We start from the raw sequence: 15,984 nt of genomic DNA on the forward strand, positions 1-15,984 counted from the left end.
TGTGGTCGAACCGAGGGGGATACGGAGACCGGAACTGTGCACGGTGCTCCGAGTGTGGTCTAACCGAGGGATACGGAGACCGGAACTGTGCACAGTGCTCCCAGTGTGGTATAACCGAGTGATACGGAGACTGGAACTGTGCATGGTGCTCCGAGTGTGGTCTAACCGAGTGATATGGAGACCGGAACTGTGCACGGTGCTCCCAGTGTGGTCTAACCGAGGGGGATACGGGGAGGTTGTGAAGGACCGAACAGTGCGTGTGTGCGCGTTTGCCTTGCCGAAACCTGGCTGCGGGGTGAAGGGAGGAGACGGGACACGCGGAGACAGGGATAACAACAATTCTTTATTCAGTTGTGCTCTCTGAGCATGTGTGTGTGTGTATGTGTGCGAAAGCCGACAGCTCAATCCTCCTCCTCGTCGTCGGCCGCTCCTGCTCCACCCTGAGCCTTTTTGGCGTTTTTCCTCTTGACCCGGCCGGGTCTTCCCCCTCCGTAGGGAGACCTCAGCGAGAAGTCAATGTGCTTCTGGGAGTCCAGGCGCACGATGTACGAGGGGATGTTCACCACCTGCTTGCGGACCCTGGATTGGCGGCGGGGACACACAGAAAGAGAGAGAGAGGTGAGCTGCAGAGGGCAAAGCCGGGTAGTGCCAGGGACCGACAGGATTCCCCGGGGAGTCCGCGCAGCACCCGAGACCCCGCAAGACAAGCGGACAAACTCTTCCCCCACACCCAGAACCTCGGCCATTACCTCTCTCCACAGTCGATGGCGCTCAGGCCGCTTTGGAGTGAAGAGTCCCCTCCCACGCCTCTCTCTCTCTCGCTCGCTCCGAGGTAAGGTATACAGACACTAACTGCATTGACCTTACTGAACAAAAGCCCTGTCAGCTCATTCAACGGACAGCGTAACCCCCCCAGGGCTCATGTTCTGCACAAAACAGACAAAGAGATGCTCGTGTTTAACAGATTTACTCTGTATCTAACCCCGTGCTGTACCTGTCCTGGGAGTGTTTGATGGGGACAGTGTAGAGGGAGATTTACTCTGTATCTAACCCCGTGCTGTACCTGTCCTGGGAGTGTTTGATGGGGACAGTATAGAGGGAGATTTACTCTGTATCTAACCCCGTGCTGTACCTGTCCTGGGAGTGTTTGATGGGGACAGTGTAGGGTGAGATTTACTCTGTATCTAACCCCATAAAGTACCTGTCCTGGGAGTGTTTGATGGGGACAGTGTAGAGGGAGCTTTACTCTGTATCTAACCCCGTGCTGTACCTGTCCTGGGAGTGTTTGATGGGGACAGTGTAGAGGGAGATTTACTCTGTATCTAACCCCGTGCTGTACCTGTCCTGGGAGTGTTTGATGGGGCCGGTGTCCCCGGGGAGGGAGCTGCGAGATGGGGGAAAACAGGCCCTTACCGGATGTGCCTCTGCCGGATCAGCACTCGGGCGTGGTGAATCGACTTGGCCAGGCCCAGCTTGAAGACCTGAGTCTGCAGGCGCCGCTCCAGGAAGTCCTCGATCTTGAGGCCCAGGATGTAATCCAGCTTCATCTTGGTCTCGTCCAGCACCCCGATTCGGACCAGGCGCCGGAGCAGAGCGTTCCCTGCAGCGAGGGGAGGGGGGAGTGCCGGGAAACAGCCGTTAACACACGGAAAAGGGTTGGCTCAGATCCACACACGCGCTCCATCCTGCATCATCAAGCCTCAGCCTATTACATATCTTCAACAACGAGTGTCTGACAGGGATAACGATTCATCACCGGCTTGATGTCGAGGAGCTGTGGCTCCAACAGCGGAACCTCGCTCGGAGGCTCACACCATTTACCGATCGGAGAGACATCACTCTGAACAATCCCGCCATCTCCCCCCTCCCCCAAATCTCAGTACAGGAAGCCCCTTAGGTAGGCACACTCGCTGCTAAGCCAGTCGGCGAAACTCCCTTCCTCCCACACCCCACCTCGGATTCAGGAGGCGCTCACCTTCAAACAGGCGTTTGGGGTCCTTCTCATCCAGGGTGAGCAGCTCTCGAGCCGCCTTGCGAATCTTGGCCAGGGTGAACTTGACTCTCCACACCTCGCGCTTGTTCCGGAGGCCGTACTCACCTGGACAATGGGGGAGAGACACACACAGAGTGAGACACAGACAGAGTCCAGAGTGCGAGGGAGAGAGACAGACAGACAGAGTCCAGAGTGTGAGGGAGACAGAGTCCAGAGTGCAAGGGGGAGAGAGAGACAGAGTCCAGAGTGCGAGGGGGAGAGAGAGACAGAGTCCAGAGTGCGAGGGGGAGAGAGAGACAGAGTCCAGAGTGCGAGGGAGAGAGAGAGACAGAGTCCAGAGTGCGAGGGAGAGAGAGAGACAGAGTCCAGAGTGCGAGGGAGAGAGAGAGACAGAGTCCAGAGTGCGAGGGAGAGAGAGAGACAGAGTCCAGAGTGCGAGGGAGAGAGAGAGACAGAGTCCAGAGTGCGAGGGACAGAGACAGACAGAGTCCAGAGTGCGAGGGACAGAGACAGACAGAGTCCAGAGTGTGAGGGAGACAGAGTCCAGAGTGCGAGGGGGAGAGAGAGACAGAGTCCAGAGTGCGAGGGGGAGAGAGAGACAGAGTCCAGAGTGCGAGGGGGAGAGAGAGACAGAGTCCAGAGTGCGAGGGGGAGAGAGAGACAGAGGTCCAGAGTGCGAGGGAGAGAGAGAGACAGAGTCCAGAGTGCGAGGGAGAGAGAGAGACAGAGTCCAGAGTGCGAGGGAGAGAGAGAGACAGAGTCCAGAGTGCGAGGGAGAGAGAGAGACAGAGTCCAGAGTGCGAGGGAGAGAGAGAGACAGAGTCCAGAGTGCGAGGGAGAGAGAGAGACAGAGTCCAGAGTGCGAGGGAGAGAGAGAGACAGAGTCCAGAGTGCGAGGGAGAGAGAGAGACAGAGTCCAGAGTGCGAGGGAGAGAGAGAGACAGAGTCCAGAGTGCGAGGGAGAGAGAGAGACAGAGTCCAGAGTGCGAGGGAGAGAGAGAGACAGAGTCCAGAGTGCGAGGGAGAGAGAGAGACAGAGTCCAGAGTGCGAGGGAGAGAGAGAGACAGAGTCCAGAGTGCGAGGGAGAGAGAGAGACAGAGTCCAGAGTGCGAGGGAGAGAGAGAGACAGAGTCCAGAGTGCGAGGGAGAGAGAGAGACAGAGTCCAGAGTGCGAGGGAGAGAGAGAGACAGAGTCCAGAGTGCGAGGGAGAGAGAGAGACAGAGTCCAGAGTGCGAGGGAGAGAGAGAGACAGAGTCCAGAGTGCGAGGGAGAGAGAGAGACAGAGTCCAGAGTGCGAGGGAGAGAGAGAGACAGAGTCCAGAGTGCGAGGGAGAGAGAGAGACAGAGTCCAGAGTGCGAGGGAGAGAGAGAGACAGAGTCCAGAGTGCGAGGGAGAGAGAGAGACAGAGTCCAGAGTGCGAGGGAGAGAGAGAGAGACAGAGTCCAGAGTGCGAGGGAGAGAGAGAGACAGAGTCCAGAGTGCGAGGGAGAGAGAGAGACAGAGTCCAGAGTGCGAGGGAGAGAGAGAGACAGAGTCCAGAGTGCGAGGGAGAGAGAGAGACAGAGTCCAGAGTGCGAGGGAGAGAGAGAGACAGAGTCCAGAGTGCGAGGGAGAGAGAGAGACAGAGTCCAGAGTGCGAGGGAGAGAGAGAGACAGAGTCCAGAGTGCGAGGGAGAGAGAGAGACAGAGTCCAGAGTGCGAGGGAGAGAGAGAGACAGAGTCCAGAGTGCGAGGGAGAGAGAGAGACAGAGTCCAGAGTGCGAGGGAGAGAGAGAGACAGAGTCCAGAGTGCGAGGGAGAGAGAGAGACAGAGTCCAGAGTGCGAGGGAGAGAGAGAGACAGAGTCCAGAGTGCGAGGGAGAGAGAGAGACAGAGTCCAGAGTGCGAGGGAGAGAGAGAGACAGAGTCCAGAGTGCGAGGGAGAGAGAGAGACAGAGTCCAGAGTGCGAGGGAGAGAGAGAGACAGAGTCCAGAGTGCGAGGGAGAGAGAGAGACAGAGTCCAGAGTGCGAGGGAGAGAGAGAGACAGAGTCCAGAGTGCGAGGGAGAGAGAGAGACAGAGTCCAGAGTGCGAGGGAGAGAGAGAGACAGAGTCCAGAGTGCGAGGGAGAGAGAGAGACAGAGTCCAGAGTGCGAGGGAGAGAGAGAGACAGAGTCCAGAGTGCGAGGGAGAGAGAGAGACAGAGTCCAGAGTGCGAGGGAGAGAGAGAGACAGAGTCCAGAGTGCGAGGGAGAGAGAGAGACAGAGTCCAGAGTGCGAGGGAGAGAGAGAGACAGAGTCCAGAGTGCGAGGGAGAGAGAGAGACAGTCCAGAGTGCGAGGGACAGAGAGAGACAGAGTCCAGAGTGCGAGGGAGAGAGAGAGACAGAGTCCAGAGTGCGAGGGAGAGAGAGAGAGACAGAGTCCAGAGTGCGAGGGAGAGAGAGAGACAGAGTCCAGAGTGCGAGGGAGAGAGAGAGACAGAGTCCAGAGTGCGAGGGGGAGAGAGAGAGACAGAGTCCAGAGTGCGAGGGACAGAGAGAGACAGAGTCCAGAGTGCGAGGGACAGAGACAGACAGAGTCCAGAGTGCGAGGGACAGAGACAGACAGAGTCCAGAGTGCGAGGGACAGAGACAGACAGAGTCCAGAGTGCGAGGGACAGAGACAGACAGAGTCCAGAGTGCGAGGGACAGAGACAGACAGAGTCCAGAGTGCGAGGGACAGAGACAGACAGAGTCCAGAGTGCGAGGGACAGAGACAGACAGACTCCAGAGTGCGAGGGACAGAGACAGACAGAGTCCAGAGTGCGAGGGACAGAGACAGACAGAGTCCAGAGTGCGAGGGACAGAGACAGAGTCCAGAGTGCGAGGGACAGAGACAGACAGAGTCCAGAGTGCGAGGGACAGAGACAGACAGAGTCCAGAGTGCGAGGGACAGAGACAGACAGAGTCCAGAGTGCGAGGGACAGAGACAGACAGAGTCCAGAGTGCGAGGGACAGAGACAGACAGAGTCCAGAGTGCGAGGGACAGAGACAGACAGAGTCCAGAGTGCGAGGGACAGAGACAGACAGAGTCCAGAGTGCGAGGGACAGAGACAGACAGAGTCCAGAGTGCGAGGGACAGAGACAGACAGAGTCCAGAGTGCGAGGGACAGAGACAGACAGAGTCCAGAGTGCGAGGGACAGAGACAGACAGAGTCCAGAGTGCGAGGGACAGAGACAGACAGAGTCCAGAGTGCGAGGGACAGAGACAGACAGAGTCCAGAGTGCGAGGGACAGAGACAGACAGAGTCCAGAGTGCGAGGGACAGAGACAGACAGAGTCCAGAGTGCGAGGGACAAAGACAGACAGAGTCCAGAGTGCGAGGGACAGAGACAGACAGAGTCCAGAGTGCGAGGGACAGAGACAGACAGAGTCCAGAGTGCGAGGGACAGAGACAGACAGAGTCCAGAGTGCGAGGGACAGAGACAGACAGAGTCCAGAGTGCGAGGGACAGAGACAGAGTCCAGAGTGCGAGAGACAGACAGAGTCCAGAGTGCGAGGGACAGAGACAGAGTCCAGAGTGCGAGGGACAGAGACAGAGTCCAGAGTGCGAGGGACAGAGACAGAGTCCAGAGTGCGAGGGACAGAGACAGACAGAGTCCAGAGTGCGAGGGACAGAGACAGACAGAGTCCAGAGTGCGAGGCACAGAGACAGACAGAGTCCAGAGTGCGAGGGACAGAGAGAGACAGACAGTCCAGAGTGCGAGGGAGAGAGAGACAGACAGTCCAGAGTGCGAGGGAGAGAGAGACAGACAGTCCAGAGTGCGAGGGAGAGACAGACAGTCCAGAGTGCGAGGGAGAGACAGACAGTCCAGAGTGCGAGGGAGAGAGAGAGACAGTCCAGAGTGCGAGGGAGAGAGAGACAGACAGTCCAGAGTGCGAGGGAGAGAGACAGACAGTCCAGAGTGCGAGGGAGAGAGACAGACAGTCCAGAGTGCGAGGGAGAGAGACAGACAGTCCAGAGTGCGAGGGAGAGAGAGACAGACAGTCCAGAGTGCGAGGGAGACAGACAGACAGTCCAGAGTGCGAGGAGAGAGAGACAGACAGACAGTCCAGAGTATGAGGGAGAGAGAGACAGACAGACAGTCCAGAATGCAAGGGAGAGAGAGAGACAGACAGTCCAGAATGCAAGGGAGAGAGAGAGACAGACAGTCCAGAGTGCGAGGGAGAGAGAGAGAGAGAGAGACAGACAGTCCAGAGTGCGAGGGAGGCAGAGAGTCCAGAGTGTAAGGGAGAGAGAGACAGAGTGCGAGGGAGGCAGAGAGAGTTCAGAGTGTAAGGGGAGAGAGAGAGAGACCAGCATTAAAACACCAAATGAGGAGAATCAGTTTGCCCAGGGGTTTGGCACTGGACACACAACCACCCCTCTTCCATGCACATTCACAAGAGGCAATACCCACCCCCCCACCGAGGCTCCCACTGACTCACCGATCAGCTTGAGCTCCTGGTCCAGGCGCGATTTCTCGAAGGGACGACGCGGAGCGACATAGGTCTTGCTGCACACCCAGGACCTGGCGACCGGCATGACTGCTCAGACTGTGGGGAGAGGAAACACGAGTCAGACACCACCCCTCACTGCCTCCAAATCCTAGAGCATATACATCACCCTCTGACAGTGCGGCACTCCCTCAGTACTGACCCTCTGACAGTGCGGCACTCCCTCAGTACTGACCCTCTGACAGTGCGGCACTCCCTCAGTACTGACCCTCTGACAGTGCGGCACTCCCTCAGTACTGACCCTCTGACAGTGCGGCACTCCCTCAGTACTGACCCTCTGACAGTGCGGCACTCCCTCAGTACTGACCCTCTGACAGTGCGGCACTCCCTCAGTACTGACCCTCTGACAGTGCGACACTCCCTCAGTACTGACCCTCTGACAGTGCGGCACTCCCTCAGTACTGACCCTCTGACAGTGCGGCACTCCCTCAGTACTGACCCTCTGACAGTGCGGCACTCCCTCAGTACTGACCCTCTGACAGTGCGGCACTCCCTCAGTACTGACCCTCTGACAGTGCGGCACTCCCTCAGTACTGACCCTCTGACAGTGCGGCACTCCCTCAGTACTGACCCTCTGACAGTGCGGCACTCCCTCAGTACTGACCCTCTGACAGTGCGGCACTCCCTCAGTACTGACCCTCTGACAGTGCGGCACTCCCTCAGTACTGACCCTCTGACAGTGCGGCACTCCCTCAGTACTGACCCTCTGACAGTGCGGCACTCCCTCAGTACTGACCCTCTGACAGTGCGGCACTCCCTCAGTACTGACCCTCTGACAGTGCGGCACTCCCTCAGTACTGACCCCTCTGACAGTGCGGCACTCCCTCAGTACTGACCCTCTGACAGTGCGGCACTCCCTCAGTACTGACCCTCTGACAGTGCGGCACTCCCTCAGTACTGACCCTCTGACAGTGCGGCACTCCCTCAGTACTGGCCCGGCGGGGGGTGGGGGTGTGGTGTCGGCCTGGATCAGGGAGCTGAAACCCGTTGTCCGAGAGTCTGGAGGCCGCTCAGTGTGACGCACTGACCGGTACTATGGTCTCGGCGGTTTGATCTGCGGCTCAGGAGCGGGCGAATCTGTGCGAGCGCCGATCTCGGGAGCAGAACGCTGCCGCTATCGGCGCTGGACACGGACAGCGAAACCGTGCGCACATCGCCCTGGGCCGCCGGGGGTTGGCACGCACAGCAAGATCCCAAAAGCACCGCATACCACCACCACCACGTGCCCCAAGCGTCACCTACCCTCCCCACCACCAGTGCCCCAAGCGTCACCTACCCTCCCCACGACCACCACCAGTGCCCCAAGCATCACCTACCCTCCCCACCAATGCCCCGAGCATCACCTACCCGCCCCACCACCAGTGCCCCGAGCATCACCTACCCTCCCCACCACCAGTGCCCCGAGCATCACCTACCCTCCCCACCACCAGTGCCCCGAGCATCACCTACCCTCCCCACCACCAGTGCCCCGAGCATCACCTACCCTCCCCACCACCGCCACCAGTGCCCCAAGAGTCACCTACCCTCCCCACCATCACTCCATGATTCCCCCCACCACCCGCCAGTGCCCCAGGCGTCACCTACCCTCCCCGCCAGTGCCCCAGGCGTCACCTACCCCCCCCGCCAGTGCCCCAGGCGTCACCTACCCCCACCCACCAGTGCCCCAGGCGTCACCTACCCTCCCCGCCAGTGCCCCAGGCGTCACCTACCCCACCCGCCAGTGCCCCAGGCGTCACCTACCCCACCCGCCAGTGCCCCAGGCGTCACCTACGCCACCCAGTGCCCCAGGCGTCACCTACCCTCCCCGCCAGTGCCCCAGGCGTCACCTACCCCACCCGCCAGTGCCCCAGGCGTCCCCAGCAGCCGGTAACATACACTTGGGCGGGTGCTGGTGTTTGAAAACCCCAAGGGGGTGGGAGGAACAAAGTTAAAACGTTTCGAGTCCCTGTGACCCTTCACCAGAACTAATGGGGAGATAGGGGGAGGGGGTGAAGTATAAACTGGGGGGGGTTTATATTTCACCCCCTTCCCCAGTTGTATTTAGTTCTGGTGAAGGGTCACAGGGACTGGAAACGTTAACTGTGTTCCCTCTGCAGCAGCACATGTTCCCCCTGCCCCCCTCCCCCCCAGTCCGCAGGTCCCTTACCTCTGCCGTCCGCCTCCCAAAGAGAGCGACCTTCCGCCGTCGCCTCCATATATAACCGAATCTCGGCCCCGCCCCCACCGCGCGTCACAAAGGCCGCTGGCTCTATCGACCCGCCCCTTCCCTCCGCGAACCAACCACCGCCCCGAGCGTCACACACGGCCGCGGAGCTCCATCGCCCCGCCCCCTCCCTCCCTCCCTCCCTCCCTCCCTCCGAGAACCAACCAGCGCACCGAGCGTCACACACGGCCGCGGAGCTCCATCGCCCCGCCCCCTCCCTCCCTCCCTCCCTCCGCGAACCAACCAGCGCACCGAGCGTCACACACGGCCGCGGAGCTCCATCGCCCCGCCCCCTCCCTCCCTCCCTCCCTCCGAGAACCAACCACCGCCCCGAGCGTCACATAGGCCGCTGAATTCATCGACTCGCCCCCCCCCCCACCCACACCCTCCGATGACGTCAGTTCATCCATCGACGTCACTTCCTCGCTCTCTTCCATGAAATAAAAAATTTTTCCTATCCGGCCTATGTTATGTTCCCCGCCCCCCCCCCTCCCCCTTCCCCCCCCCCTCCCCCCCCCCGCGCCAACAACAGCCCGCACCCGCTGGACACTCGTGGCGTCTGGATCAAATTTTTTTTTCAGTCCGCGAGAGGCGGGGGGGGGTGGGGCCAAAGAATTAAAATTCGAATCTTCCTGGGCCTCACGGTCGCCAACCGCCACATGACGTCACTTCCGCCGGTGACGTCGACGTCCTTCCGCCCCCCCCCCCCCCCCCCTCCCAAACGATTTTATTTCCCGGTCGGTGGGCGGGGTCTCGGTACCTGACGCCACTTCCGCCCGTGACGTCACCGCCCTTCTGAATTACGGATTTTATTTTTTTTCCTCTTGGCCGCGGCCCCCGACGGCTCTTGGCTTCCTTCACCCAAATGTCGGCCCTGCTGTTATTTTTAACGTGGCCCTCATGAACTCCCCCGTTCGAGGAGGAGGAGGAGGAGGAGGAGGAAGAGGGGGCGGGGTTGGGAGTTTTCCCGCCCCCGGCCAACGGTTTTAACGGTCGTTCCCGCGAGCGGCCGAGGTGGAGGGAACCACTTCCGGTTCACCCAGCAAATGATTTCCCCTTTTCTCCCTCCCAGGGGCTTTCCCCCCCACTTTTCACACCCCAGCCCCATGTCTGGCCCTAGTGAGCACAAGGAGGGCTTGAAATATCTGTAAAACATTGACCCCACCTTAGCATCTAATGGTCAAATGGAGGGGAGAGGGGGGTTCAACTTGACTCAAGTGAACCACTTCCGGGTTAAGCAACTTTTAAGACCGCCCCCCCCCACCCCTCCACCCCCCCCAACCATCTTAATCATGAATTAAGATCTCATTTTCCTTTCTCCAACCCCTCCCCCGTTCCCCCCACCCCTGCATTGGATTTTCCTTCAGTGGTCATTGGCGTAGAGGAACGTTGGCCCATGAGGCTCGAACGTGGTCAAGTTTCGCTTGACCACTTCTTGGCCCGTTGGGTTGGGTTGGGTTCCATTGGGTCGGGTCAGGTTGGGTTGGGGTGCGGGGCCAGTGCTGCCTTGGGATACCGACCGGACAGGGCGTGCCGACGCTTCCGGTCCAGAACGATGGCCCCCCCCCCCCCCCCCCCCCCACTATTCCTTCCGATTGGTTAAGATCGCTAGAAACAAGAGCGGGAGTCGGCGATTTTTAAAAAAAATTTATGCAGCTCGAGCGCAATGCCATCCCGAGACTCCCCAAGAAACAAGGTGCCCAGCCTGACCTACTGGCCATCCCTGAATAACCCTACTCAAAAACCTGCTCGGTCTTGAACGTATTGGATGATCCAGCCTCCACGGCACTCTGGGGAAGGGAAAACCTCTCTGAGGAGAAATTCCTACTCGTCCTCAGTGGAACTTTTGAAAGTAGAGGTGCTGATGCCTACGCGATGAGAAACAAAAGCTGCCCTGAGCTTCCACCCAGTCTAACATGGTGGCAGCGCTGGCAAAAAGACAGCACTTGTTGCCTGTCTCTAGTTACCCCTTGAGAAAAGTACGGTGGGGGTGGTGACGCGGGGAGCTGACTACCTGAAAGCGGCTGAACGCATTCCCAGGCCTGCCTGTGAGGGGTTGTCGAGGGCGAACCACTTCTGTTTGGACGTTTGCAGGCAGAGGTAGACCAGGCCGGAGAGCGATGCCGCATGTCCTTCCCAAAAAAGGAGCGATCACAGGACCAAAGGGGCCACTTGTTATTGGACGAGGGACATGTAGAGGCAGGAAATTGGCAAATTAGGCGAAGAGGCTAACGCAATGTCTCGAAGACGAAGATCGGAGAGGTAAAAATGAGGAGTCGATTCACGGCCACACTATATATATAAACCCCTCCCCCCCCGAGACCCTCCATTATATACTATATATATAACCCCCTCCCCCCCGAGCCCCTCCATTAAATACTATATATATAACCCCTCCCCCCCGAGCCCCTCCATTATATACTATATATATAACACCCTCCCCCCCGAGCCCCTCCATTATATACTATATATATAACCCCCTCCCCCCCGAGCCCCTCCATTATATACTATATATATAACCCCTCCCCCCCGAGCCCCTCCATTATATACTATATATATAACCCCTCCCCCCGAGCCCCTCCATTATATACTATATATATAACCCCTCCCCCCGAGCCCCTCCATTATATACTATATATATAACCCCTCCCCCCCGAGCCCCTCCATTATATACTATATATATAACCCCCTCCCCCCCGAGCCCCTCCATTATATACTATATATATAACCCCTCCCCCCCGAGCCCCTCCATTATATACTATATATATAAACCCCTCCCCCCCGAGCCCCTCCATTATATACTATATATATAACCCCCTCCCCCCCGAGACCCTCCATTATATACTATATATATAACCCCCCCCCCGAGCCCCTCCATTATATACTATATATATAACCCCTCCCCCCCGAGCCCCTCCATTATATACTATATATATAACCCCTCCCCCCGAGCCCCTCCATTATATACTATATATATAAACCCCTCCCCCCCGAGCCCCTCCATTATATACTATATATATAACCCCCTCCCCCCCGAGCCCCTCCATTATATACTATATATATAACCCCTCCCCCCCGAGCCCCTCCATTATATACTATATATATAACCCCCCCCCGAGCCCCTCCATTATATACTATATATATAACCCCTCCCCCCGAGCCCCTCCATTATATACTATATATATAACCCCCTCCCCCCCGAGCCCCTCCATTATATACTATATATATAACCCCCTCTCCCCCCGAGTCCCTCCATTATATACTATATATATAACCCCCTCCCCCCCGAGACCCTCCATTATATACTATATATATAACCCCCCCGAGCCCCTCCATTATATACTATATATATAACCCCCTCCCCCCCGAGCCCCTCCATTATATACTATATATATAACCCCCCCCGAGCCTCTCCATTATATACCATATATATAACCCCTCCCCGAGCCCCTCCATTATATACTATATATATAACCCCCTCCCCCCCGAGCCCCTCCATTATATACTATATATATAACCCCTCCCCCCCGAGCCCCTCCATTATATACTATATATATAACCCCTCCCCCCCGAGCCCCTCCATTATATACTATATATATAACCCCCCCGAGCCCCTCCATTATATACTATATATATAACCCCTCCCCCCGAGCCCCTCCATTATATACTATATATATAACCCCCTCCCCCCCGAGCCCCTCCATTATATACTATATATATAACCCCCTCCCCCCCGAGCCCCTCCATTATATACTATATATATAACCCCTCCCCCGAGCCCCTCCATTATATACTATATATATAACCCCCCCCCCCGAGCCCCTCCATTATATACTATATATATAACCCCTCCCCGAGCCCCTCCATTATATACTATATATATAAACCCCCCCCGAGCCCCTCCATTATATACTATATATATAACCCCCTCCCCCCCGAGCCCCTCCATTATATACTATATATATAACCCCCTCCCCCCCGAGACCCTCCATTATATACTATATATATAACCCCCCCCGAGCCCCTCCATTATATACTATATATATAACCCTCCCCCCCGAGCCCCTCCATTATATACTATATATATAACCCCTCCCCCCGAGCCCCTCCATTATATACTATATATATAAACCCCTCCCCCCGAGCCCCTCCATTATATACTATATATATAACCCCTCCCCCCGAGCCCCTCCATTATATACTATATATATAACCCCCTCCCCCCCGAGCCCCTCCATTATATACTATATATATAACCCCCTCTCCCCCCGAGTCCCTCCATTATATACTATATATATAACCCCCTCCCCCCCGAGCCCCTCCATTATATACTATATATATAACCCCCTCCCCCCCGAGCCCCTCCATTATATACTATATATATAACCCCCTCCCCCCCGAGACCCTCCATTATATACTATATATATAACCCCTCCCCCCCGAGCCCCTCCATTATATACTATATATATAACCCCCCCGAGCCCCTCCATTATATACCATATATATAACCCCTCCCCGAGCCCCTCCATTATATACTATATATATAACCCCTCCCCGAGCCCCTCCATTATATACTATATATATAACCCCTCCCCCCCCGAGTCCCTCCATTATATACTATATATATAACCCCCCCGAGCCCCTCCATTATATACTATATATATAACCCCTCCCCCCCGAGTCCCTCCATTATATACTATATATATAACCCCCCCGAGCCCCTCCATTATATACCATATATATAACCCCTCCCCGAGCCCCTCCATTATATACTATATATATAACCCCCTCCCCCCCGAGCCCCTCCATTATATACTATATATATAACCCCCTCCCCCCCCGAGCCCCTCCATTATATACTATATATATAACCCCCTCCCCCCCGAGCCCCTCCATTATATACTATATATATAACCCCCTCCCCGAGCCCCTCCATTATATACTATATATATAACCCCTCCCCCCCCGAGCCCCTCCATTATATACTATATATATAACCCCCTCCCCCCCGAGCCCCTCCATTATATACTATATATATAACCCCCTCCCCCCGAGCCCCTCCATTATATACTATATATATAACCCCCTCCCCCCCGAGCCCCTCCATTATATACTATATATATAACCCCTCCCCCCGAGCCCCTCCATTATATACTATATATATAACCCCCTCCCCCCGAGCCCCTCCATTATATACTATATATATAACCCCCTCCCCCCCGAGCCCCTCCATTATATACTATATATATAACCCCTCCCCGAGCCCCTCCATTATATACTATATATATAACCCCCCCCCGAGCCCCTCCATTATATACTATATATATAACCCCCTCCCCCCCGAGCCCCTCCATTATATACTATATATATAACCCCTCCCCCCCGAGCCCCTCCATTATATACTATATATATAACCCCTCCCCGAGCCCCTCCATTATATACTATATATATAACCCCTCCCCCCCGAGCCCCTCCATTATATACTATATATATAACCCCTCCCCCCCGAGCCCCTCCATTATATACTATATATATAACCCCTCCCCGAGCCCCTCCATTATATACTATATATATAACCCCTCCCCCCGAGCCCCTCCATTATATACTATATATATAAACCCCTCCCCCCCGAGCCCCTCCATTATATACTATATATATAACCCCTCCCCCCGAGCCCCTCCATTATATACTATATATATAACCCCCTCCCCCCCGAGCCCCTCCATTATATACTATATATATAACCCCCTCTCCCCCCCGAGTCCCTCCATTATATACTATATATATAACCCCCCCGAGCCCCTCCATTATATACTATATATATAACCCCTCCCCCCCGAGTCCCTCCATTATATACTATATATATAACCCCCCCCGAGCCCCTCCATTATATACCATATATATAACCCCTCCCCGAGCCCCTCCATTATATACTATATATATAACCCCTCCCCGAGCCCCTCCATTATATACTATATATATAACCCCTCCCCCCCCGAGCCCCTCCATTATATACTATATATATAACCCCCTCCCCCCGAGCCCCTCCATTATATACTATATATATAACCCCCTCCCCCCCGAGCCCCTCCATTATATACTATATATATAAACCCCTCCCCCCGAGCCCCTCCATTATATACTATATATATAACCCCCCCCCCGAGCCCCTCCATTATATACTATATATATAACCCCCCCCCCGAGCCCCTCCATTATATACTATATATATAACCCCCTCCCCCCCGAGCCCCTCCATTATATACTATATATATAACCCCCTCCCCCCCGAGCCCCTCCATTATATACTATATATATAACCCCTCCCCGAGCCCCTCAATTATATACTATATATATAACCCCCTCCCCCCCGAGCCCCTCCATTATATACTATATATATAACCCCCCCCCCGAGCCCCTCCATTATATACTATATATATAACCCCCTCCCCCCGAGCCCCTCCATTATATACTATATATATAACCCCTCCCCCCCGAGCCCCTCCATTATATACTATATATATAACCCCTCCCCGAGCCCCCTCCATTATATACTATATATATAACCCCCTCCCCCCCCGAGCCCCTCCATTATATACTATATATATAACCCCTCCCCCCCGAGCCCCTCCATTATATACTATATATATAACCCCTCCCCGAGCCCCTCCATTATATACTATATATATAAACCCCTCCCCCCCGAGCCCCTCCATTATATACTATATATATAACCCCCTCCCCCCCGAGCCCCTCCATTATATACTATATATATAACCCCCTCCCCCCGAGCCCCTCCATTATATACTATATATATAACCCCCTCCCCCCCCGAGCCCCTCCATTATATACTATATATATAACCCCCTCCCCCCTGAGCCCCTCCATTATATACTATATATATAACCCCTCCCCCCGAGCCCCTCCATTATATACTATATATATAACCCCCTCCCCCCGAGCCCCTCCATTATATACTATATATATAACCCCTCCCCCCGAGCCCCTCCATTATATACTATATATATAACCCCCTCCCCCGCGAGCCCCTCCATTATATACTATATATATAACCCCTCCCCCCCGAGCCCCTCCATTATATACTATATATATAACCCCCCCCCCGAGCCCCTCCATTATATACTATATATATAACCCCTCCCCCCGAGCCCCTCCATTATATACTATATATATAACCCCTCCCCCCGAGCCCCTCCATTATATACTATATATATAACCCCTCCCCCCCGAGGCCCCTCCATTATATAC

General features: G+C 55.4%; 1 protein-coding gene and 2 non-coding genes across 3 annotated transcripts; all 3 read right to left on the reverse strand.

The window, feature by feature from the left end:
• Window positions 1-322: 322 nt before the first annotated feature.
• Window positions 323-8,708, reverse strand: rps9 (ribosomal protein S9). Its single transcript, XM_041182331.1, has 5 exons — window positions 8,659-8,708; window positions 6,444-6,551; window positions 1,976-2,098; window positions 1,414-1,600; window positions 323-579 (listed from the first exon to the last, which is right to left on the reverse strand). The coding sequence occupies exons 2-5, from the start codon at window positions 6,538-6,540 to the stop codon at window positions 402-404; spliced, it is 585 nt and encodes a 194-aa protein (XP_041038265.1). The 5' UTR covers window positions 6,541-6,551; window positions 8,659-8,708; the 3' UTR covers window positions 323-401.
• Window positions 1,694-1,764, reverse strand: LOC121274958. The gene has a single exon (XR_005942326.1). It is a non-coding gene; the product is annotated as a small nucleolar RNA R38 (small nucleolar RNA).
• On the reverse strand, window positions 7,498-7,672 carry LOC121274959. Its single transcript, XR_005942327.1, has one exon. It is a non-coding gene; the product is annotated as a small nucleolar RNA SNORA23 (small nucleolar RNA).
• Window positions 8,709-15,984: the final 7,276 nt, after the last annotated feature.

The sequence above is a fragment of the Carcharodon carcharias genome, assembly GCF_017639515.1.
Source record: "Carcharodon carcharias isolate sCarCar2 chromosome 39 unlocalized genomic scaffold, sCarCar2.pri SUPER_39_unloc_25, whole genome shotgun sequence".
Classification (NCBI taxonomy): Eukaryota; Metazoa; Chordata; class Chondrichthyes; order Lamniformes; family Lamnidae; genus Carcharodon; species Carcharodon carcharias.